The 25,850-nt window shown below is 52.2% G+C and overlaps 1 protein-coding gene across 1 annotated transcript; it reads right to left on the bottom strand.

The window, feature by feature from the left end:
* Window positions 1–331: 331 nt before the first annotated feature.
* Window positions 332–25,639, bottom strand: PTPA (protein phosphatase 2 phosphatase activator). Its single transcript, XM_054084506.1, has 10 exons — window positions 25,498–25,639; window positions 22,872–22,972; window positions 21,002–21,088; window positions 15,727–15,852; window positions 14,854–14,971; window positions 13,254–13,353; window positions 11,959–12,083; window positions 11,355–11,455; window positions 6,690–6,797; window positions 332–935 (listed from the first exon to the last, which is right to left on the bottom strand). Exons 1-10 carry the CDS (start codon window positions 25,592–25,594, stop codon window positions 861–863), a joined length of 1,038 nt encoding a protein of 345 aa, XP_053940481.1. The 5' UTR covers window positions 25,595–25,639; the 3' UTR covers window positions 332–860.
* Between the last annotated feature and the right edge of the window lie 211 nt (window positions 25,640–25,850).

The following is a 25,850-nucleotide window of genomic DNA, read 5'->3' on the forward strand; positions in this document are numbered from 1 at the left end:
AGCGATGAACACGTTAGCATAGGAGGTTTTGTGCCCATTAAGAGGGGGCCTGAGCAGGCGCCGTTCGAGCAGTGTCTTTGCATAGCTGTTCCCCCAGAGCTGGGTCCCTCCAGGGACTTTATCTCTGGCTTCAGAGCCAGCTCAGACCCCCACAGCCCAGAAGGTTCCCAGCTTCACCCAAGAGAAGAGGCAGTGGCGGGAAAGGAAGACCTAGGGAACCTTGTAAAAGAGATGGAGGAAGGAGGGGGCTTTAGTTACCCAGAATAAGGGAGAGATGGCACCTTGGGCTTCCAGCAACCCACAGACCTTCCCTACAACTTCCTCTACCCCCTAGTGCAAGCAGAGGTGGCTGCCTACAGGCACGTGCAGACCCACAACTCACCCCTCGCAGTGGTTTCCCAAACCAAACAGCAACAGGAAACTTCAATGAAATTCAAGAGAAATTGCAGTTCCCACTGCCCAATACAAACACGCGTGCCTTCCTCCCCTCCACACCCCCTTCCTCCCAGGAAGGGAAGCAGAGGGCCTTTGCGGCAAGGCAGCCCCTACTCAAACCCCATTCACGTGCCCAGAACCACACAAACGGCAGTCACGCTGCCCGTGGACACAGCAGAGCAGAGAGGCACAGCCCCAGCTCGGACGCTGGCGAGACATCCCCGTACTGGGGACGTGCAGGAGGAGCTGCTCCAGGTCCTGTCTCCCGTGCAAGGCCAGCGAGTGCTTTGGATCTGTGGTTACCGATGAGGATGTGCAGGAATGAACGGGCTGTGTGTAACGGGCAAGGTGATGAGGAGGGGGTGAGGGGAGGAGGAAGAGCGCCGCGCTACGCCTCCGCTGCCTTGATTCCTCCCGCAGCCTCCTTAGGACGTCACAGGCTGGATGGGGAGCAGGCTGCCGAACTTAAAGTGCTGGATCACAGGAAACTTCTCCAGGCACTGCAGGAGGAGAGATAAAGAGAGGTGAAATCAGGAGACATTTCCACCTTATGCACACAGTCAGAACTACAATCTGCCTCCGGGTCAGGAGGCAGCAAGAGTGGGGCCACTCAGCTCAGCCCCAGGCAGAGGGATCAGCCCCATGTCTCCCCCAACATTCCACCAGGCTCCACAGGCCAGTAACACTTCATAGCCCCATCCCCTTTCCTTCAGCCAGAGCCTTTTCCTTGCTGAAATTCAGGCCTGGAGCATGAGCAGAAGAGGCATGTGTATGTCAGCAGCTTTCTCTCTCACCACTTCTCCTTGCTCAAGCTGATCTCTTTGAAGAGCTTCAACCTACAAACACTTTCAGAGCTGCAGAAACCCCTCAGGGAAGAGACTCTCCCACCCCAGGACAGAGCCCACGCTTTGGGTTTAAGGCACCATCCTACAGTTGCAAAGCGCTGCCCCAACTGCATTCCAGAATCTCAGGTCTTTGTTAGGCAAGCACCAGTGATTTTGCTGCCATAGTTTTATGACGTGACCCTATTCCCAACGTCCCTTCTCTCCTGAAATTCCCACCCTGCATTGCAGAGCAATGATAGAGGGGGTGTGGATCACAGATCCGTCACACACATCCACTACAGGGCAGCTGAGCTCAGAGCTGCTTCCTCCAGCTGAGCCCTGCTCCGCACAGGGAGAGTTGGGCTGCAAGGGCAAAGCCTCTTCTGCTCATCACCCCACCAGGGCAGGAAGGTCAGTGGTTGTGGTCAATAACCACATCAAAGCTTGCCAGCACTCGCCTGGCAGAGCCACTCAGAGCTCTGTTTTTTTCACTGCAGATTCAGACTGCCCAAAACTCAGAGCACAGAGCAGACTCACCTCCAGACACACAAACCTCAGACGTACGTGTGCACCAACCCAGCTGCTGCGCCTGCACTAACATCCCCACGGCAGTTGTTCTAAACAAGGGTGATAATCACCTCAGAGCGCTGCAATGAGGACTCATCACCCGGGGCATGGCTACTGAGATGGTGGCCACCTCCTCGCTGCAGGCAGAGGGTCAAGTTCTTCCCTCCCCAGACAGCATGATACAAAGAGGAGAAAGGGAATCCAAGTGCCTGTGTCTTGGGAGGAGAGCTTTTCCCTGCACCCAGCCGAGGCATCAGTCTGCTCATGGGAGTCTTGCTCTACCAGAGATGTGAAGTACACACTACAAAAGCACAGCAGCTATCAACCAACAGGAGTCCATCCAGCCCCAACATTCCTTGGCACAAAGAGGATCTCCTCAGAGCCAGGGGTATGGGGTGCTGCACCAGGCAGGCACCCAGCTCCCCACAACCTGCAGACGCCAAAGCAGGTGGGTGTCTAAGCCCTGCAGCCAGCAGCCTCCCAGACAGATCTTGGGGACAAGATGCATGGCTCGGTTCCTCCAGGCACTACTTTTGAAGCACAGTTCCTTCCTACCAAAGGGAGGCAAGAGCCATGCCGATGTTACCAGCCTCCTTTCCAAAGGAAGGAGCTTTGTGCCCTCCACAGGGCCAAGCAGAATCTGCTGCAGCAGAAGAGATCCCAGCTCTGGGGTGGGAAGGAAGCAGTCGGTGTGCTCTGGGCAGCCCTTCATCCCAAGGCAGGGCACAGGCAAGGGCAGGCAGCCTGCCCTCATGCTGTCATCATGAGCAAGCAGGAGGATTTGTTCTCGGAAGCCCATGCCTATGATAATCCCTTTGGAGCCAGAGGTGAGACAATGGGTTCCACCACAACTGAACTGCTAGCAAGCATGCAGGAGCCAAAGCAAGTTTGGAGGTGCTGAAAGCACAGCATGGCTGCATCCACTCCCAGGGAATAAGAGCCATGCGGAAACCCACAAGCATCTATGGCAAGGCACCAAGGAGAAAGAAACTCTATGACCATTAGGGCACATCCCCTTCAAAGCTTCCTAATGCGTGGGATGCTCAGAGCTGCTGCCGTCTCCCAGCACAACCACTTAGACAAAGCCTCAGAGGAAGCAGTGCTGGACAGCAGTGACGTGAGGGAAGGAGAGAAATGAAAACTGGAGATGTTGACAGCCAGAAATGTCAGCCCAACCAGGTCCAAGAGTCTCACGAAGACCAGCCTGGTTTGGGTTCTGGATGGAGAGACTTTACCATCAGCAGGAAGAATGGGTATCCATTCTACTTGACCCGTCGCCAGCCCAAGAAGACACAAATTTTTCTCCTCTAGACAGCAGGTTTAGCACAAATTTACTGGATGATTAGACATGCCAAGAGATAGGACCTTCCCTGCATCACTTTTGGGTGAAACTTAGCCAACACTCACTCAGTGGAGGGGACAGGCTTATTTATTTCTTGCCACCACCTCAATCACACTGAAGCCCTACTCAGCAGAGAAGGAAAGGTGAGGAGACTCAAAGGCAGGCTCAGGGGAGAAACATGAAGGCTGCTGCTGTAACCACACTCTATTCCATCAACTTCTTCACTCCTCTTTGATGGAGAGAATAAGAAAAGCCCTTGTGCTTCCAAGTGAACACATCTTTACCCATTATATTTATACAGTATAAAGTGACATGCTTGAGATTTCACAAACACCCAGAGCTAAACACACATCGCCTTCAGTCCACTGCCCATCCACATGCCCTGCAGCAAGCACTGTGGAGTGCCTGGAACGAGGCTAGAGCTCCCAGCCACATGGACACACCTGATCTTCCTGATGCTGGTTTAAAGCCATGCTGTGAAGGGAACAGAGCAAAAATAAAGCATCTAGAGTGCTTTTTAAATGAACCAGGTTTGGGGACTATCCCACTCCTACCAAGCAAGAGCAGATTGCGAGTGAGCATTTGATTTCTCCTCTTCTGCTTACAGCAAGTGACCCCTTCGCCCTGCCACTGCCTCCACTCAAAACCTGGTCGTGTTCAGGGCTGTCTGGCATCGAGCACTTCTCAGTCACCACAGATGTCTTAAGGAGCCGGAGCCTCCATGCGAGTGTCTGATTTCACCTGATCTAATTGCAGTGGGTGAACAGAGGGGCAGGGAGAAGAAAACAAAGAAGGGAATCACAGAATTATGGAATGGTTTGAGTTGAAAGGGGCCTCAAAGCCCATCCAGTTCCAACCCCCTGCCATGGGCAGGGACATCTCCCACTGCATCAGACTGCTCAAAGCCCCATCCAAGCTGGCCTTGAACACCTCCAGGAATGGGGTAGCCGCAACTTCTCTGGGCAGCCTAAGCCAGGGCCTCTCCACCCTCACAGAAAAACATTTCTTCCCAATATCTCATCTAAATCTCCCCTCTTTCAGCTTAAAACTGTTACTCTTCATCCTGTCTCTGCACAATCTTGCTCTCACCTTAGCCAGCTAGACAAAAAGCAACACAACCCCAAACCTCCCTTCTTTTCCATCACATGCCCTGAGCAATACCACAGAAAAGCTGGATGAAGAGCCACATCAGCACCTGGGGGCTCTTGGCTCACTTATCTTCTGCCAACATTGACAGCGGCTCATTGGAGAAAGACTGCAATGGTGAAGGCTACACAGCTGGGTACGGTGAGGAGAAAGTTGGTCCAGGACCCAGCAACAAGCAGAGAGCATCTTCAGCAGTGACTGGGTGCCTAGCCTGAAACATCCATAAGGATTCAGTTTTCAAAGGACGAAGCCTCAGCGACTCCTGAACATTGTGTCACTCCCAGAAAATTAGTCAAAGAGATCCTCCAGTTACAAATGTTGATAAAACCAGCACATCATAACTAAAAGCTCTACCCAGCCACGCTGCCACATCCAAGTTCCTTTCATCTCCCAAGGCATGCAGGAACGGGCTGAGCCGGCAGCAGGGTGGAATACTCCCCAGAGCAGATTTAAAGCACCAGTGAAGACTCCTCGGCAGGCATCCCCACCTCCACTGCCTGTCCAGGAGAACATGGCACCCTGCAGTGGCAGGAGAAGACATTGCTGCATGAGGATCACGTGCTTAGGAATGGTCCTTCAAGACCTACAAATGTTCTTTGAGAAAAGAAAATAAATTTAAAGCGCTCTGCTTGACTCAATGTTTTCCACACTTCAGCCTAAACTTATGCCATTACTCTTTCCAGAAGTGTCTGCATTCTTCCTTTGACATACCTACACGTCTAGATGTTTCTAGAAACCCACCAGTACTGGATCCAGCATTTCTACACAGAACATCACTTACTATTCAAAACAGACCAAGGCCTCCAGAAAAGCCCATGTCTGGGGTACCTAAAAGAATCTCCCAGTCTCTAGAGGATCCCTGAGCCGTGCTGTCCTCCTATCTGCTGGGATGTGGTGGCTCCAAGACACAAGTGGATGTGCGTGTTGCACACTGGTTATACCACTGCCAAGTTCTTCTGGCAGAGTTCACGGTGCGTGAGCTGGGATCCCCCATGCAGGGCATCAGACACCACCGGTACAGGAGGTGCCGCACCTGAACAGTGGGGGAAGGAATTGGGCCAAAGGAAAGTGAGGATCGAGGCAGGGCTCTTCAGGCAGCAGCAGACCATACTCGGGCTCTAGGTTTTAGAGGACCAATGTTTCACTTTAACAGCACTCCCAACACTGCGGTCTTCCCACCAGCCCCTCCAGCTCTCCCTCCAGCCCCTCCAGCTCAGGGCTTCCCAGCTGGAAGCATCTCCAGCCCCCATGACAGAGCTGTGAGTGGTGGCAGTCCCGGAGGGGGAACTCAGGGGCACCCCTCCGAGGAGCAGCCAGTGGAGGGGGTCGACTGCCAGCCCCGCTTCTCCTCTTTGGAGGCCAGGAGGAAAGCTGAGCTGGGGGCGGAAGGAGCCAGCGGGCCTGGGAGTGACACCTCGCAGATTAGAGAGGTATGTGGCCTGGAACCTAAACACAGGATGTGCAGTGCAGAGGAAGGGCTGGGGGAGGGAGCGTGGAGTTCAGCACAGTTAACCCCTTTGTGCGCTGGGCCTAAGTGGAGCTGCCCTCTCAGCCTCTGCCATATGTCCCAGCAACAGGAGCACGGATGCCTTGAGTAGAGAACATAGGACACAGGATTAAGTCCTTCAAACCCCATCAGTCTCTCCGGGTGTACCAGAGAGCTGTGCCACCTGGGCTCCTCCAACGATGACTCCCTGCAGAGTCACCACAGTCCCATCCTTCCCAGCAAGAGATGCCGCCTGTCAGCCGTTCCCTTCAGAGGCCCAGATGCAATGGTTCCTGTCCTGCTTCCTCATGCTCAGAGTTAGCTCGAGCAGGAAGGAGAGATAAGGGACAGCCAAAACTGCCCAGTTCCCCAGGTCAGGGTTCGCCAGGAAAGCCTGCTGGGGCAGCGCCAGCAAAGCCCGGGCAGGTGGAGAGCTGCCAAGCCATGGAGATAGCACTGGCCTCCCTGGTCCAGCATACTGCACAGAGAAGGGGAGGTCAGTAGACAGCATTCAGCCTGCTCTGGGGCTCTCAAAACATGGGATGATAATTTAAGTCTCCTCCAGTTGGTAAAAAAGCAGTGTGGGAACAAGAGGGATGAGCATGTCAAGACATTGTCCCTAATTTGGAGACCTGCAACATGTACTATGGGAAAACAAGAAATGGCAAATTCATGTCAGCAAGGAATGGCCACTTTGGGATTGGTTTGGGGATAAACAAAAGGCAGGCAGAAGCCTCCTTCTAGTTAGCAGCACTTGAACAGCCAAAGGCTCCCAAGCCACATTGAGCACAGGGCCCCCACCCAGGGAGCAGCAGAAGGCCTGAGGTACAGTGAAGTGGAAGGGGAGAGGCGTGTGGCCGAGCAGCCTCCCCCTGCCCACAGCGCTCACCTCTGCCTTGTACATGCGGATGAGGCCCTGGTTGACCTTGGACCAGGAGGGCACAGCACTGATGTTCCAGAGCTGGTTGGAGTGCTCGGCAAAGGGGCCCGTCTTCATCTGAAAGAGACACAAGAGCAGGGCTGAGGGAGCCAGGCCAGCCAGGAAGCTCGTGCACCAGCAGTGACTCACACTCACGCTCTCTCCAAGCAAACATTCCCACCAAGCCCTGTGACCCACACACCAGCCACCTCACCGTGCCTTCCCTTCCCTGCCTCCCTTCCTCCCTCTTTCCCTCCCTCCACAGCCACATCACATGAAGCCGTGGCAATCCAGCTCCCCCTCCTTCCCTGACAGAATTAGGCCCTTTCCTGCCACGCTTTCCTGATCAGACCTCCCTCTGCACACCCCCTTTTAATGAGTGCTTTAAAAAGCCCCACATAAGTTCCGTTCTCCCCCCCAGCAGAGCCTGGCTCAGTGCTGTTCCTATTCTACCCAGAAACCTCCCAGTGCAGCACTGCTGGGCTTTCCAAGAAAATGACTCATTCCCCATTCAGATCAACAACAAGCGGCAGCGACAACAGCGACAACCGCTGCTGCCTTCCCCGAACAGAGGGCAGCGCAAGTTGGCAGCAGCTCTGGTGTCCGCAGCCCACTCCACACCTGCCTGCAGCAGAGGAGGGCGCTGTGGGAGGCAGGAGCAAAGGGGCCATGCTCCAGTCCCGCTTCCCAAACCAGTGCCAGAGCTGCAAGTTGCAGGCTTGCCTCGGATGCTTTAAATGGTTTTAGTTTTATTTCATTTTTTTACACTCCAGCGTTTCTCCTCCCACGGTGAGGGGTTCAGAGGAAGGAGGGCAGGGGGGACATTACAATCAGGGACTGTTGCGTGTGGATTCCCTGGGTAGTTGTCTCTCCTTCTCCTCCATGAACAAAAACAGATCCTCAGGGAGAAAAAGAAATACAACACAGCCTCTCTGACTGAGTGAAGTTCCCATGACATCAGAAACCACAAGGCCGAAGCTCACGCTAAAAACGAGTGTGGGGAGAGAGGAATCTCTTGGACTCTCATTCCTGACTCAGGGCTCGAACAACTAACCCCTTCCCTCCATGCACGCACAGGCCCAGAGCAAGGGTAGGAAAAGAGCCTCCAAAACCTCCTCTCTGCCTGCTGTAAAAGCAAGTAAGGCCAATCAATCTGCTTCGCGAAATTGCTGCTGCCCTTCTGCAAGGGCTGTGTGGCACCAGCCTGCAGCAGAGAAAGAAAGAGAGTGAAAGGAGTGGGGGGAACTCAACCCACTGCTTGGAGGAGAACATGTTCCAAACCTGCTGACCCCTAGGCTGGAGCACCAGAGGAAGCAGGGTTGTAGTTTTGCCCGCTGCTGGAAGAACACAGACACATCCCCACTTCCCCTCGGCAGTTCTTGCGAGCTGGGGGATGACGGATGAGCCACTCAGCCATTCCCGCTCCCCTCTGCCGTGCGCGCTTTCCTTGCAGATACAAGATGAAACACAAAGCACGATGCTACTCGACAGAGCCAGCGTGTTATTAAGCACAAGGATCTGGCACCGGCGGGCACCCTCATTAAAGGCTGCCACGGAGCTCAGCACCAAGCGGGTCAACTCAAAGCATCCCCGCTCCCTGTACAGGGGATGTGGCTGCATGCGTTTCGATACCAAACCTTCCTCCAGCATCACCGCCCTTCGCAGGGGCACAGCTTGCATCAGCCATCACTATTATGCGCTGCTTCCCCTCCTTCCCAAGCCGGAACAGGCACACTGGAGAGCACAGAGGCAACAAACACGGCTGGCAAGCCCCACACTCGTGCCTGGCACGGCTGCCACCGTGGCCCTCCTCACCCAGGGCACCCAGCGAGGGACAGCTTGGCTATGGTTTGAAACTGGAGAGGGAAAAACAAGGGGGATGAGGGGGGGAAATAACAAAATCATCTCCTTCCAGCTACAAAGGGCGAAGAGGGAGAGCTGGGGGGAAGAGCGAGAGGCAGCGAGTGCGCTGCAGTCCCGCAGTGACCCCAGGGGAACGGAGTGAGTCAGAGCAGCCATATTGAGCAGGAAATTACTCACAGACGCGGCGTTCCTGCCTCTCGGTTCCCAAGAGAATCGGCCTTTTGTAAATGGTTCCTCTGTCAGTGCCGGGGGGAGGGGGACGGCTGAGGCCGTGCTTTCCTGTCAGCTCCTTCCCTTCCAGTCGAAACCTGAGCCCTCCCTTCCCAAACCTCCAAATTTAGAAGCCAGATTGAAGCTGAAATTCCTGCTGCCTGCCGTGGGCCCTTGGAGAAGCATCTGGGCGACTGCACTGATCCAGTGTAACAGCTGGAACATACCCGGCACCCCTCTCCTGCACAAAAACACACAGCCCTGCCACCACTGCTGTCCACAGCCCCTAATGCAGCTGGCACCAGAGATGCTCCCAAATCCCCCTCATCCTTGCACCTACAGGTACCACAGCACGCTGTGGCAAGGCAAGGTGGCAGCGAGGGGATAGCTCAAGTCCCAGCCAGCTCCACAAATCCCATCTTATTCACGAACCATGGTTCAAACCCACCCTGCAGATTTCCCAACAGCAGGCAGCTTACGCAAAGGCTCGCTGCCGTGCCTGCGTGCGGTGCAGGGTGGTGCTGCTGTAGGGAGAATGCCTCAGCGGGTGCAGCCTGGACATCATCTCGCTGCTGCTTTAAGAGCCTGAGGTTTAAACGTACGCCTGGCAAACACCACAGCAGTGTACCTTCATATCCCTGAAACGTCACTCAGAGGCTGAGAAAAATACCTGCTCAAGAGAATATTCTCTCAGCTGAAAGAAAACAACCTCCCTCGGTTGTAGCCTGCTGAAACAAAACCTGCTCTCATGTCGGTAAGACGTACTAGACCCATTATGGGAACTGTTGTGGTGCTTGCTACACGTTTAACACCTTTAAAGGAGAGCTGCTTCCAGCTGACAAGCTCAAGAGAAAATAATATCGTTCATTTATTGAAGTCTTTAATCCCTTCTGTCTTTTTCCTTGCTATTTTGTTTTGTTGTTGATTTTGGAGAGAAAGCATTTGGAGGGCACTCAGGGCTGTTTCAGCCCCCCCTAGTGGCAGTAACAGCCTTCCCAGGCATTTGGGAGGGAAAAAATCCAGATTTTAAAAGCCAAATCTCTACAATAAAAATAAAAAGGGCTTGCATGAAGATGGATTGAACATGCCATGCATTTGATAATCCAGGTCGCTGCCATCCCTTAGCAGCGGCTCACGCCAGGAGGGCCGGACAGGAGGGCTCCCTGCCACCAGGTGGCACTGAGGAACTTGGCAGAAACATGAAATTCCATGATTCTCAGCAAATGTGCAGAAAAAGAAGTGAAATCGCTGATTTTAAGAGCCTAATACAAGGCTAACTTCCTGCAGGCAAAAGCAAGAGTGACCTGAGGAAGCAGCACGGTGCTGTGTATTTTAAACTTTAAGTGTCATTTGTGTACTGCAGAGCATTGTACACACATTACGAGATGGATATTTCCATGTTTTTAACAGGTTAGTGCGCAATCTGGTTATTAAAGAGGCATGTATTAAAATACATTTTTTAGCATCTTGGCTCCTGCTTTCCTGTCCTCATGTGATCTCTCCCACCAGCGCCTCTTTACTACCCATGGCATGATTTATCTCTGCATTAAGGGTTAAACCCTGTGAGGTGCTGAGCACCAACAAACCCTACTATATACAGCAGGACTTGACACAGCACCTCCCAGCGTTTGGGACCTGAAAATGTTCTACATGAAAGGCCAAGTTCATAGTTGGTAACCTCCCTTCTCATCTAATCACTAAATTAGAGAGGCAAGGATGGGGGGAGAAGCGAACAGAACAAAGGGGAAGAACCACACTCTGTCCTTCAAAATCAATCCCATCAACTCTCTCTCACCAGACAGAAGAAATCCCTCACCAAAACAGAGCGTAAGGTTCGTGCTCTCACTGCCCAGGGCATGCAGCACGGCAGAAACACAGCCAGACCATCCACTGCAGCTGAGGGAAGGGAGTCCTGAGCTCCCCCACCGAGAACCACCACCCACGGTTGGTGACAAGCTGAGTATCACGGGTCTCTCACCCTAGGGACTCCACAGTGCTTGAGCACAAACATGGTCCTAATAGTACTGCCAGCTGGGTGAATCTTAGCACCATCACTGCTCTACACTGTTTGCAAAGAGGATGCGTTTAATGGGGGACTCTTTTGGTAGAATCTGGAGGAGACCAAGCTGCATGGAGGCTGGGAGCCTGCCCTAAGCACAGGGAGAGCCAGGGCCTGCCAGGGAGCATCCAGTGGCTGGAGGGAAAGGAAGTTATCCTGGCAAGCCCCATCCTTTCACAGCTCCTACTCCACCTTCCTAGCATACCTGCATTCCAGTCTTCTCCATCCAAGCTCTAACTGAGTGATCCAAGAGATGATACAAGGTTATTTGTTTGCTTTTGCTACAGCTCCCTTCAACTGCAATCCACAGCCCCTCTAGATTAATTGTACTTCCCTCTCAACATCCCCATTCAACTCTTTCAAGGAGAGCACCTCAAACACACAACAATAGTTCATCCGCACAGTTCCATGAGAGCAAACAAACAAGCAAAGGAGGAAGAGAAAGCCACAGTCAAAGCCAAGTATCCAACGTCAAAAGAACTCTGCTGTGGGACAAACCTCACCTCTGTAATGAAGAGGATGCACTCCAGGAACATGAAGTCCTTATGGTTTTCATTTACCACCTTCTCATCTACAAAGTGTCGGGGCTCCAAATTTGGATGATCTAAAAAGAGTAAGAGACAAGAGGAAGTGACCTATATGGCACCCTCTTCTGAGACCACATTCAACCAGGTCTTGCCCTGCCCCTCCTCCCAAAGAAACCCAATCCTCCTATCGGAGCTCTTCAGAAGTCAGCACAGAGCTGCTCCTCTCTGCCATCTCATCTCCCACCTCAGTGCTTCAGCAGTGAGAGCACCTGGTAAACTCAGCAGGGCAGAAAATATCTTTTCTAGCACCGAAACCAAAACTCTCCTTTTCAAAAGCTTGCAGTCATTGTAATAAAGACAAATTTACTGTACAAGGAAGCCTCCCATATCCCAAACTAAGCAAGTAGCATTATTTAGAAACCTGTGTGAAAAAAAAAATAAATAAATCCAAGCTCCAAGCAAACTCTTCTGCTGTATCATACACAAATTTGACACATTTAAAAGTCGGTCCCAAACACTATCATCTTCACAACCCAGACAGACGGGGAAGGTTGTGACACAAGAAGATTTTTGTTAGTACCTATCAGCTGGGAACTGCCCCATATGAAAGGAAGGAACTGGAAGTCATCCAAGCCCCACACGCCCTGGCTGCCAGCAGGTTCCATCCTGTAGGTCTTCTGAAGTTTTCGCATCACTTCTAGGTACCTGAGACCAAAGAAAGAAGGAAGAGTTAAGACAAGGCTTCCTTCTGTCTTCATTGACTTACGTGAGGACACAACCAACCAGGCTGGAGAAGGACACAGCTTCATCACTTGCAAGCAGGACCCCACATACAGCACAGTACATAGAAGATATATTCATCTCTTTTGCCCTAGAAAGCAGTCTGGTGGTTCATATAGTAGAAAGCATCAGCATCTTATAAAAACTGAGGGTTTTTTTACACCAAATTCATTAAGAAATCAAGTGGCAGAGGTTTATTTTATCTGTAGTGTCTTATGTTGGTGTAGATCTTTCCCCACGCCCATTGTTGTCTGAAAACATTGACACTTCACTCTCTTTCAACAACTTCCAAAAGAGCTCAGAAAGCTTTCCGCCTTACAGCAACCGCTACTTTCACTTTTCAGGTAGAAAATTAAAGCTGGAAGTACTATTGAAGGTAATTGTTTCCATGCCACCAAACAGCGATACAGTTGGGATTAGATCTCTGCACTCCAAACACCCATTCCACCAGTTTCATCATCACCAATTCTATCTCCTGAGCTGCAAACACATCTAGAGGACAAGCAGATATCTGCAAGTTTCATAGTTTTGGGGTTTTTTTTAATGCCTGAAGAGATGTTAAGTCCTCTGATCAGAAATTCCTGCCGATCACAAAGCACAGAGCTTTGCCACATACCTCTGCAGAACTCAATAACTTGTGGTCAGCTAAAGTAACTTTCCGGAAAGACACTCAGCCTCTAACAGACAAGGTGCCGTCACCTTCTGGAGATGGCTATAATGGGTCACCATACAGTCCATTAAAAAAGACACCTACCTCCTAATTTTGTCTAAATTTGCCTTCAGTCTTCCCATTCTGCCCTTCTTCCCTAGCACAACCCCTTAAGCACTCACATTCTCTAAATACGTACACGTCTTTGTAGAAAGACCTTGCTTTGCCCAGTTCACACCCTTGGAGGAGACTCTTATAACTTGTCACTCCAAAATGGGAGCAGATGCGTGGAAGAAAGGGGGCACAATCAGCCCTGACTACAAGAGGAGTCTGGCACACAGGACAGGCAGTAACATCTCGCACATCTCAGACAGCTGGGAGGATACACTGTCAGGGACCTGCACCCAAACAGCCCAGTGCTTCCAGCCCTTCTTCCATCACCTCACCTGTTAAATACTTTAAAGACAATAGCCATCTGGTCATCCACTCGGAGCACGCCAATTTTGCAGAGGCAGCAGAGAAAGGCTGCAAATGCAGCTTCATGCCCTAGAGTTAAAAGACATGAAGAGATGTAACACTGGTGTCTCTGGTCCCCAGGACAACACAATAGCTCTTCAAGAATCACTCCTCTCTCAAGAGCTCCAACCCTACTGTCCCTATTAATGCCATGAGCTGACAATATTTCATCCCCACACAGCACTCACCCAAAAATACCTTCTAGATATTCATAAGGTGATTACAAGCTCTGAGAAAAGAAAAAGTTCTTGAGGGAAAACAGTTCCAACTCTGGGCATGCTGGGAGCAAGGCAGGGCCTTTCCCAGGAGCTTGGCACAGCAGGGGAAGCGGAGCACCGCAGAGTCGTCTGCTCTGGGGATGTGAGAGAACCTCACATCTGCAAGTAAACAGATTCCCTCACGCTTCAAAAATATCTCTGTGCCGGAAGGATGCAGATTCCATGATGCTGCCAGGAACAGTCTGTCCCAGTAGGTACTGGGAGGTCAGGCTGAGCCTCTGCAGCTTGGTCCTCCAGCTAACAGCAATGGAAAGAAACACCAGCAAACCCCAAAACTACTTTTAGTGGAAGGGACCACAGAGGAAGGAAGAGTACAAGACCAGCAGCTCCACACTGTGAAGAAGCACAGCTTCCAGCACAGGAACAAAGTGCACCTATGGTCTAGCCACTGTCAGCTACGACATGGACCTCTGGCTTGGGGGACACAGGAGGGGAGGAAAGGCTGAATTTCCTTCCCCGAGCTGACTAAACCCCAGCCAGTGGGTCCCTTTCCAAAGACAACATCTCCCCCTGGTGCCAGCGAGCCGCAGCTCTCATGGCAGGCACTGCACAGCCTCCAGCTCTTCATCCTTCTACCCACGTCCTCCTCTTCCTCTCCTTGCCCAGGTTTTAAGTCACGGTCCCTTGCACCCACAGCGTCCTGCTCTCCGGCTTTTTGGTGAGGACATCCTTGTCCTCCAGACAGAGAAGCAGAGCATGTAGACAATTCTTGATTTACATTTAACTGAAGCCAGTGTAGTTATTTCATACTGCAGTTAAGTATCTCCTTAAGTGCAGAATGCTTAAATGGTTCTACCTTGGGTATTTGAAGTCCCTCTGCAAATAGTGATGTCACTTCCAGGGAGTACCAGTCCTCAAGATACCTCCCACGGAACACAAACCTGTTTCCCACTGCGGTTCCAATTCAAGCAATTATATTTTATGCCTTTAAACTGCCTATTGCAGACCAGCGAGTGCAGGACTGCTGTATGCAGTAAAGCGGCTCCTACAGCTTATGCCAGAACAGCCTGCATAGCTCGGTTCATGTTTCCTCGGATTAGAGGTGAAAAGGGAGTCACAGCTCTAGCACAGCCCAGCTCTCAGTCATGGCCCGCAGAGGACATAGAGGAGAGGAGGCCATGGAAGGAAGGTGTTTGTTTCAAGCTGGCACTAAAAACAGTGGCAATAATCTATTTAAAATCAATGCAGCACCAGGCTCCAAAGGGTGACCACGTGAGGGAGTCCAGCCTCAGCCAGTATGCACACCCTGTACCTGTGCCATAGTCAATGCGGGTGGAGTTCCCCACAGATTCCTTCAGGTACACGGCCACTTCTGGTGCAGCATCAGCCAAATGCTTGGGAATTACTGTGGCCACCAACTTTTCTGCTTCCTGAAAGACACAAGAGACTCTCTTGAGTGAGCGCAGATCTGTCAGTCCCAGGAACAAGTCACCCCCTGCTCAGACAGTACTGCAGAGTAGGAGCTGCAATGGTGCACTCCTACAATGGCCAGAGCCAGCACGACAGAGGGGCGAGCTCTCCTGTTGAGCTCATCTGCAGAGATGAAGCAATTCAAGGAGCACTTGTTCTGACACTTATCCAGGCCACGTGTATCATGCAGGGAAAACAAAGCTTCACCATCCAAGTACATCAACCCAGTTACCCAGAGTCATCTCCAGGACAAAGGCACTGACAGAGCCCCAGACCACCTGCAAGCTCATCGCTGCTAGGACTGCGCCTGTGCCACCTCCAGAGCACAGGGCAAGTGCTCTGAGCTGAAGGAAGCTGAGCAGTTTCACAACCTTCCTCTGATTTTGTGTGTCATCATCAGCTGGCAAACACAATGGGCAGTTACAGAGCAAAGGAGTTCCTTGGGTTTGGAGAAGCCCTCATGGCTCATCCAGGACTTGGAGACCCAGCCAAGAGCATTTACACGGGCCATATGCTCTCGTAAGAGGAGAAGACAGCACCGGATCAGAAGTAAGTGATGCACACCAAGAGGTGGATCCTTCACAGCTTACCCAAGCAATTCCTCTGTAGGCTGCTTGGCTGCCACACAATGACAGAGCCATTCTGCTACCCCTGCTGGATGCACGGCTCTTCTGTAAGTGCTGCACGTAACACCACACATGAAAGACATGCTCACCTGGTCCAGTTTGGCATACCAGGTCCTGAAGGCTTTGTTCCCAAAGCGAGACGGTTGATCCACCGGTGGGGTTTCATCGATCCATCTGTCAAGGGTGTTCAAAAGAGCCACCAGCTTTTCAATGGGCTACAGAGAACAAAGATGATGAAGAGTCAACAGTGACATAAAACAGAGCAGTCCCTCAGGCTCCGACATCTCTGCCCTGCACTGGAGTCATTAAAGCCCACATCATCCTTCCCAAGGGTGGCAAGTGGAAACAGGATGTGCCAACCCTCCCTGAAATGTAGAGGAGCTGGGAAAAGCGTCCTTCCCCTTAGAAGATCAGCCCAGTACAAAGCCCAGCATGAGGCAGGCTCTCCAGTCGCCCACACAGCCTTTCATGAGCTCTGACAGCACTAAAACCTCTGGGAGAAGAGCTCCAGCAGGCTCCTACATTAAGGTGTATGGGGCTGGGAAGCAGGGAAGAGCTACACAATTCAGCGTTCTCCCAATGCAAAACTCGGGCTCTGCATCTTGAGGGTCCTGCATTCCCCGCAGGATTCAGCTCAGCACATACCATGTATCCTCACCAGTGGGAGCATCCTCACCAGTGGCTAATGATGCGATTTAAAGGCCCTTCTCACAGCCTCTAATCTTTGTCCTGAACTGCCTCTAAGGTACCAGGATTAGCAGTGATGGTGTTAGCATTTGTACAGTGCCCAGCACAGCAGGGCCTAATCACAAGTCAGTCTTCTCAGCATGGTTTCTGTTGCTCCAAACTCCTACCAGCCCGACTGCCACGCAGTTCCAACCCAGGGATACCAAGTGCACATGGCAAAACACAACATACTCAAGCGAAGAGGCAGTCTGATTTGCCCACCAGTGGTCTCATCAAAGCAAGCACGAGAAGTTCCTGTCTCTCAGAGAAAGGTCTCAACACAAACACAAAGCTGATGGGGAGACAACAGCAGGACAAAAGAGACATCTTCCTTACACCTAGCACTGAAAGGAGAAAGCAAAGAGCCTCTGCAGGATGTGTGAGAGTGACTGGAGGGAGCACTGCTGTGCACACAAAGGAGAACAGAGATGCAACAGTGCCACATTTCAAGGCATACGGTTTGGCTCAGGCCTGCCCAGTGCACACAGCCTCCTCCCTGCCTTGCCTGTACAGCTGGGGAACGGCTATACCCCACACACCAAGAGGCGACACCACAGGCAGCACCTTGAGCAGCTCCAAACAGATTTAGGAGGCGCTGCCGACAACCGGCCAAGCCTGCTAGAGGCTCTGGGATTCTCCTCACCCAACTCCAAGCAGCCGGGAGAGCCATCAGCCGCCATAGCAGCTGGCCAGGCCCCGGGCAATGTAGGCTCCTCTGTCTCAAGAGGGGATTCCTCCTTCAAGGGGACAAAGAGGACAGCAGAAGCAGCGGCTGGTTTGACTTTGCTGGAGGCATCGACCGTGTGAAGCCGGCTGGTCTCCTGGGCTGTGGTTCAATTCTTCACGCTGCCTGCCGGGAGGACAAGGAAACAGCCGAGCCCAGCAAGTTTCTAGCCCTTGAAGTGCCACCCGAAGAGGCGGGCAGAGAGACAGGTATGGCAGAGCCGTGCTGCCGCTGAACCAGCTGTGGATCGCTCCCCATGCCCTCCGCCCCCAGGGTCTCATGGCACCACAGACAGCAGTTCCCGAGGTGCAATCCTAAGGGCATGGTGGGATCAGCCAGCAGGAAGAGGGATCAGGTAGAGGAGGGATCCACCCATTCCACAGGACCTTGACATTTGGCCACTGCACCAGGCTAGAGGCTGGGATAGAGGACAAGACCTGGACACAGCAGGAACAGAAAAGACCCAAGTGACAAGAGATGCTGAGGGCAGAAGTTCTGGGTGCCCTGTGAGGCTACAACCTGGAGCGACTAACAGACCAGTGCCCCAGATTCACGTGGATTGAGACAGCGTGACCTGCTCTGCTTCAGCTCCCTGCTGCACAAAACGCTGCGGAAACTCGGTGTCTCTCTGCTGCACTGGGCCAGGTTCGGACTCAGCTCTACTCCTTCCTGGCAATTGCATTCCCCTCCAATTAAGCAACACCATCCCCAGCACTGGGTTGCATTAAATAATTAAATCGTGCTGGTGATTTATCCGCCGGCACCAGCAGCTCATTACGAGCAGCCACCGTATTTCAAACCCCTCTCAGAGAGCACTCAGTGCTGCCTGGATAAATGGCTGGCAAGGACCGGCTCCTTCCCCCTCCCCAGATCTGCCCGCAGGCCTTGGTGAGAGCGAGAGTCCAACCTCCGCTTCCCCACTCGCTTGCTTTAAAGGGATTAAAAAGCCCAGCCCGGCTGAACACAGGAGAGCAGGACCCAGCTGCCGGCTCAGCCAAGCCAATAAATAATTAAAGAGATGAGGCTCGGTTTGGGCTCAAGGCCCTTTGAAAGGGGGTTGCTAAAAGAAGCAGCTTCCCATTGTCCAGCAGAGAAAACTTGTGCATCCAGGGCTGACCCCAGTGCGGGAGAAGGAGGGGAAGAGCAGAGCTTACGGGAACACAACCATCAGCACCTTTGCAGCCTTCTTTTGCCTGGCTGGATTTTTAAGCTCTATTTTTGCTTTACCTTTCCAGTGATCAAAGCAAGGGCAGCTCCCCCTCCCGCTCTCCCTGCTCTTCTCGTTGTGCTGATTTTGCATCCCCTTGACCCTGATCCTGCCACCGGTCCCAAAGGCAAAGCACAGAGACTCCGACAGAGCATAGACCTGTCAGCATCTCTCAAGAACAGGGGCCAGGCAGCCAGAGATGCTGAGAAGGCATCGCAGCAGCCAGAGCCACCCACAGGGACCAAGCTCATCCCTGCAGGCTCCTTGGGCCCTGTCGGAGGTGGGTGATGCTAAAATTGGGGCATTTGCTGCTTCACCCACTCCCCAGGAATCAGAGCAAGCCCAAAGGCTGGCCAGTTTCCCCCAATGTAGAGAACTGTTTGAAGGGAAGGTCTGCTCCTCACATGGCCAAAACTAACCTCCTCTGTGCTGCACTGTTCCTCTGATCAAAGCCACAGCTTTGAAACACTGCTCCAGGCTGCAGCCCTAGCAGTTACTGCACGGATCCCACGTGAAAAGCACTTCCTCCAGGAGGAGAAGGCAGGTCACAGCCTATCACTCATACAACCTTATGCCAGACACAGCGTCTACGCTGGAGTCCTGAACAACAGCTCGGCTATCACTGCTTGTCAGATGCCTCCAGCAAAACCCCAGACAGCTCCATGCAATTTCTCCATAAGAGCTGAGCAGGCTCAGCAAATCTCCAAGGGGGCTCAGCCCCCCAAGGGTTCAGCTCTCACTCCAGCAGACAGTTTGGTATTGACACACACTATTCTGGAAACCATTAAGCCGTCTCTTTCAAAGCAGGGCAGACCATGCTTGCTTTTTTTTTTCATGGCAAAGCAATACCGGTAAAGTCGTGGAGAGGATTTGTGTTCAGCTGAAAGGATTCCAGGAGGTCATTTGCCAAAGGCAGGCGTCCCCAGCATTTGATCAGGGAGGAAGATGGGACGGCACAAAAGCGCATCAGCAGCAGGTACAGCAAAAGAGAAGAAAGCAGAGCAGAGATGCAAGCAGAGGCCACAAGGGGCTGAGCTTTTAAAAGCACAGATAAGCAGTTTGATCTACAAACGAACCCGCGTGAACAGGCAACCTCATCAACAAGGCAACCCTGGGGATGCTCCACCTGTGCCGCAAGTCACAGGCTTCTGCACTCCACAGTGTGAGGGGAATGAGACCGTTGTGAGGGGAATGAGACCAGCACGAGGGGAATGAGACGTTCCCTGCCGCTTCTCAAGCAGTCAGGCCCGTGTCTGTTTGTCACCTGGACTGGGAGTGCGGATGGAAAACGTTCACTCCAAGAGGGACTCGCTGCACAGCACACAGCCCTGATACAGCTTTTCCTACACAGCTGACAGCTCAAAGGGGTTGGAGGAAGAGGGTTTTTTTCCCCCCTCTTTGTTTAGCTCATTTTTAATGCTTTGTTTCCCTAGAACTGCTCTGTGAATGGTTGGGAATGAGCGAGATCACCACAAAGACAGAACTCAAAGGTGAAATGCAAACAGCAGAAAGCAAAAGCAGCATTTGACAGCAGTTTCTACTGAATCGAAGGAACAAAAGGGGAACACAAAGCCTGTTAGGGAGAGATTCGTTATCCCTGATCCCCCCCACGAATTACAAGCAAGTTTGCTATTCACACAGGCCTCCTAGAAGAGAAGGCTGGACTTAACACGCCTGCTTTAAACATAAATGATTAGGTTAAAGATCAAAAACACGCCTGCTTTAAACATAAACGATAAGGTTAAAGACCATCTAATGCTGCTTCCCTCACCAGAACGAAGCTAGAAACACAATCTGCTACCCATTCCACCCAGATCTTTTTAGACCATCGCCCTCTTTCTTGCACAGCCAAATTTAAACAGTAAAAATGTACCCAAGAATCTCCTCATTGCAGCGCAGAAAAAGGGAGCGGGATCCAGTGTGCCACACAGAAGCCAAGCTGGTGGCCAAGGTATGCTCTGCAGATCAGGGCAGCACAGAGACTCGGGCTGAAGATGCCTGCTCTTCCCCCCAGCTCCAAATGATATAAGGTGAACAGGCACTAAACCGAGCCATGACAGAACTAGATGGCATCACATTAATGCAAGGGGAAAAATAGGTCCTTTCTGTTTAACACCTCAGAAGGGACAATTCTGCCCCACAGGCTAAAAGCACCTTCTCATCCCAGCCCTCCTGCGAGCTCCGCAGCCCCCGCAGCCCTCAGGTCCACAACAAGGACATGCCTTGAGCCCACGCGCTGTCAAACCAGCCACAGCGTGGAGTGAGATCAGTGCTGTTAACATAGTCCGAGCAATGAAGACGTCCAGGGACAAACAGACAGAGGAGGACCAGTGGGAGAAACAGAATGGTACAGACATCTCAGCCTTTTGCCTGCAGGCAGGAAGGGATACCGAAACATCACTGGTTGAAGTCAGACTGCAAAAGCAGGGTCAAACCTTGTCCTTTCTGCATCCTCCTTTCACCAACAGCTCCTACCCGCTTGTAACTTATTTGATTTCCCACTCAGCAAGCACACACAGAACTTCTGCATCTTGCAGGGAGGACTGCAGGGTGACGTTTGCATCCCCAAACATAAACCAACTGCATTTATCCTCCCTGGCTCCCAGAAAAGCTGCCAACTCATGCCTTGCCATAGAAATATTCATTGTAGAGCCGAAAAAAAAAGTCAAAAAAAGGAGAAACAAGGGGATCCAAACTCTTTTCCTACCTCTGAAACTTTGTAGTCGCAGGTCAGCTTCTTGCCTCTGACACCTTCGTTCAGAGTGAGGATGAAGCCCATGTAATCTGCGTATGCCTGCAAACACACCCGAGAGAGCAGAGCATTAGTGAATATCCATGGTCTGTTTCAGCTAGCAACGCAGCATGGGAGCACTCCTGCACACCGAGGGAATCCTTGCCAGCATGTAACACTGCTTTCTGGGAGACACCTGGAATACAGGGACTGCTGTGAAGATACTGCTATTTTTGGCAGAGCTCAGAGGCAGATGATGATTGCACCAAGAACACCGTAAAAATTACAGCAAGGAGAATCCTAAAAATTCCCACACTGCCCCCAAAATCATTCCCTCAGCTCCTTGCCTCCTATCAGGTCAAATTCAAACTCCTCGGCTCTGCAGTCTCAGCTGTGAACATCCTCAGCACAGAAAGGACATGGATCTTTCAGAGTGCGTCCAGAGGAGGCCACAAAGATGATCAGGGGGCTGGAGCACCTCCCATACGAGGACAGGCTGAGAGAGTTGAGGTTGTTCAGTTTGGAAGAGAGAAGGCTCCAGCGAGACCTTAGAGCAGCTTCCAGTACTGAAAGGGGCTGCAGGAAAGCTGGGAGGGGTTCTTGATCAAGGAGAGCAGGGATAGGATGAAGGGGAACAGTTTTATGCTGAAAGAGGGGAGACTGAGATGAGATCTTGTCTTCCTGTGAGGGTGGGGAGGCCCTGGCCCAGGTTGCCCAGAGCAGTGGTGGCTGCCCCAACCCTGGAGGTGTTCAAGGCCAGGTTGGATAGGGCTTTGAGCAACCTGATCCAGTGGGAGGTGTCCCTGCCCATGGCAGGGGGTGGGACTAGATGGGTTTTAGGTTCCCTTCCAACCCAAACCATTCTATGATTCTATTGTCCTGCTCCGCACTGCTTCTCCCAGACCTGTGTGTTTCTCTCCCCTTTCTTCCTTCTACTCTTCTCCATCACGCAGAAGCACAGGAGAAGTGAGACACAGCCCAGCTCCTCAGTGCTCCTTCTCTTTAAATTCACTGCTTTTTAAGTATCATATCCAGCACAGTTCTGAGTCTTTGAAAACACCAGCCTAGCTCACTGCTACCTCTCCCTCCTTTGGCCTTTCTTGCACAGAAATCCTGACTAGGAACAAGTCCTTAAACCCAGGAAATTTAACAGAGGAAGCTGCACCCAGAGGTTTGCTTGACACCCGGCTATAACTTCAGCTTCTCTTAAGATATCCCAGATCAGTCATCATGCGATACCTTGCTCCTAAGAGGTGGGACATGTCTGGGCTAACACACCAATCCCTCCAAGGCAGAGTGGGGAGAACCTTCCTGTTCCACCAGCTCCACACAGACTATAAACAAAAATTATCCAGGAAACCTAAAGCCTGGGCTCAGGAGCCCTTTCCAGCACAGCAAGGTGGGAAGGGCCCAGGAACAAGCCCAGCCTGATGCCGACTGAGGGCCAAGCAGCAAGACCATGTTCAAGCTGAGTTCAAACAGCACTGGGTAAACCCAGTTTTGACGTAATGTACAGGACAGGTGGGAGGAAATAGTTACCAGCTTCCTGTCTGGCTTGTTGGGAGAGAGCAGTAATGAGTTTAAGTACCTCTGGTCTCCTTCAGCCTCTAGGCTCTCCCTGGCTCACTCCTTCATTAGAGCGTTTGGCTGCCAGACTCCACACAAGGCTTTTTCCTTGGCAGCGACAGGCAGCTTTAAAACAGTTCTGCTTTAAAACACAAATCAGTTCATTTGCCTTGATTTGCCCATACCTGCTTTACTCATTCCCCGACTGCTCCCATACAAGTCCTGGCTGCTACCGAAGCACAAAGAGCACTTAACTGTTTTCCCTGAGCCCAGACCATACCTGAGAGCGCTTCCACTTGGCCATGTCGGAAACCATATTTATTTCCTTTTTGGGGATCATGAAGCTCTGCTGGATGGGAGGAGCCATCTCCTCAGAGGTGCCTGAGAGATGCAAAAACAAGAGGTAAAATAAAGGCAGTGAAGAGAAGAAAACCTTTCTCTTCCTTTCTTAGAAATCAACATTAATTTCTCAGGAGAGAGAAAGCAAACAAATCCAGCCCAGCTTATGCCTCTATTAGAAGTCTTCCTCACCAAACAACGTCCTATCGATCCACAGATAATACACTCCTAAGGACACCACAAGACTTCACAAAGTGGCATTACGCTTGTTTGCACCACTAAAGATGCCTTTCCTGTCCAGACAGCGAGGCTGGTGCAGGAGATAACGAAGACAACACCCAGTTAGTTTAATTATTTCTGTCTTGTGAAGACAGGCCTGGGTTGTGCTGAAACTCTGTGCTCTCCTACAAACTAATTGTGCCTTGGTTTTAGGATGTTAAGCCTGAATTGCTTTCCTCTAAAAAGGACAAGTCCCACAAAGACACAGCAGAGCAATTCAATAGATGGCGGCCCAGAGCCACATCTCCCCTCCAGGCGAGCCCGGAGGATGCAGGACACAGCCTCTTCCAAGTGGAAACTATTAATAAAGTTTAATTTTGAAACTCTCTCAGAGTCCAGAATATAATATTTAATGCAATCTGTTAAGGCATTAGAGGGGCTCTTTTCTCCTGGAACCAAGAAGCTGAGCCTGACCCCAGGCTCTCCGGAGCATTGCTTTCAGCCAGCAGTCCCACACCAGGACACTGCAGAGCCAGAAATGCTCCACAAGGTTAGAGGTAATTTGCACTGTGCTCCTACGCTTTCAACTCTTAACAGAAGGCAGCGCAGCAGACCGACTGCTGTTAAGGAAACAGGGTGCTAATGCGAATTTCTGACTTCTGTTACAGTCACCTAGTTCATCTTTTTGATCCTAGAAAATCCAAAGGCATTTGTTCAGCACCAGCCCCCTGGCGACACTTCAGCGACTGCGCTCCATGCTACAGCAAGCTCAGGCACCGGCTTCCTAACAGACACCAAAATCCAACTCCTTAAAGTATTACTAGCTTTATTTACATAGAAAATACTACCCAGAAGCGTGAGCAGCCTTTTCTGCAGTAGAGCAGCACTGTCGAGGAAGCAGATTAGGAGAAAAGGAATCCCAGGAACCACGCAGAGACTTGTTCCATCACCTTAGAAAGCCATTTAACTTCTCTGCCTTTCCAGTTGCCCACCCACAGAACGAAGGCAGTCTCATCCGCTGTCTAGGGTGTTACAGCATTCAGTTCAATCCTGCACATAAGTTAAACTTCCCAGTACAGGGACGAGAGGAATACTGCACGAAAAATTTAAATGAAAGACACGCATGCCTCTCTGCTGAAAATTCAGCACGTGCTCATGACTCGCACCATGATGATGGAACTCTTACTTTAAAAGAACTTATAATGTGAAAACAAACTCCAGATAACATGGAATTATCCATTAATACAGAGGATACGTAAAGCCCAGAGATGCGTCCAGGGCAGCGTCCTGCACCAAGGGGATCCAGATGTTATCCTAACCTCTGTCCCATCGTGGAACTCATTTCATCTCTTTGCATTTGTTTCTCAACCACCACTTCTCTGAGGTGCAATTTGTGTTTCCTCTCGCAGAGGAGACCACAGATACTCAGGGAAGGAAGCAGAGGGAGGGCTGCAGCCATTAGAATACTACAAACAGATACATAAGCAAAAGTCCGAAGCCTATAATGTGATGAAGGCAGAAGCAAATCTGGTTTATGATGAGAAACAACTTGGAGAAGGGAGACACTCCCCCTCTCACACCTGTGGTGTGGGAGAACCAAACTCGGCCAAGAAACTGATTTTCCGCACTAGCAAACACCAACCATCTCAGCAAGAGTCACAGAACATGGACTAAGCCACCAGTGTGCCCTGACTCCCGATGCTCTAGCAGCAGCTGGAATCCTGGCTGCCTCACCGCAGTGGGCACCCATCCTAGACATGGGGTGCAGACCCCTTGAGAGTACGCAGGCCAGCCTCTCTTGGGGGTCCCAGATCCTCGTCCAGGTCCCTCCTGGGGGTCCAAGACCCTCACACAAATCCCTCCAAGGGGGCACAGACCCTCAAGCAGCTCCTCCAGGGGGGCTCAGACCCTGACCCAAATCCCTCCAGAGGGGCACAGCCCCTCACCCAGCCCCTCAGGGGCCTCAGACGCTCACCCAGGCCCCTGGTGGGGGGCATAGACTCCCACCCTGCCCCTCTTGAGGGGCTCAGCCCTTCACCCTGCCCCTCTCAGAGGGTCAGACCCTCTCTCAAGACCCTCCAGGGGGTGCCATACCCTCACTCAGTCCCTCGAGGAGGGCACAGATCCTCACTCAGCCCCTCGAGGGGGGCTCACACCCTCACACGCAGCCCCTCCAGGGGGTACCATCCCCTCCCAGATCCCGGCCCCTCCCCCCGCTGAGACCCAGGGCCTCCAGGGCCCCTTCCCGCCCGCCCGCCCCGCAGCCCAAGCGCTCCCTGCTCGTGTCCCGGCCCTCTGGCTCCTCGGCCCCTCCACGACCCCCGCCGCAGCCCCCGAGCGCCGCTCACCTGCTCGCCGCTCACTCTCTGCCATCTTCCCGCAGCCCGGCCGCCGCCACCCCTCACCCCTCACCTCCGGACATGCTGAAGCCGGCACCGCCGCCATCTTTAAGCAGGGCACGCGGCCCCCGCGCTACCAGCGGGCGGTGCTGACCCCTCCCGGCCACCGTCGTGACCCGGGGAACCGCCATGTTTGTGTAGGGTATGACCCCTTCTGCCCACAGCGGCCCGAGAGGCCGCCATGTTTGTGTAGGGCACGGCCCTCTCTGCCCACACGGGCCCGCCCCGGTCGTGGGAGGAGGGACGCGTGCCTCTGTGAGCAGGAGAACGCTTCTCACCGACTGTCGGTGAAGACGACTGGC

The sequence above is a fragment of the Cuculus canorus genome, chromosome 19, assembly GCF_017976375.1.
Source record: "Cuculus canorus isolate bCucCan1 chromosome 19, bCucCan1.pri, whole genome shotgun sequence".
NCBI lineage: Eukaryota > Metazoa > Chordata > Aves > Cuculiformes > Cuculidae > Cuculus > Cuculus canorus.

Coding starts and splice junctions, on each gene's coding strand:
- PTPA (XM_054084506.1), bottom strand. CDS start 25,594: ATGGCGGCGGTGCCGGCTTCAGCATGTCCGGAGGTGAGGGGTGAGGGG. Junction 21,089..22,871: donor CCAAGTGGAAGCGCTCTCAG/GTATGGTCTGGG, acceptor GTGTGTTTGCAG/GCATACGCAGATTACATGGG. Junction 6,798..11,354: donor GCATCCTCTTCATTACAGAG/GTGAGGTTTGTC, acceptor TGTCTCTTTCAG/ATGAAGACGGGCCCCTTTGC.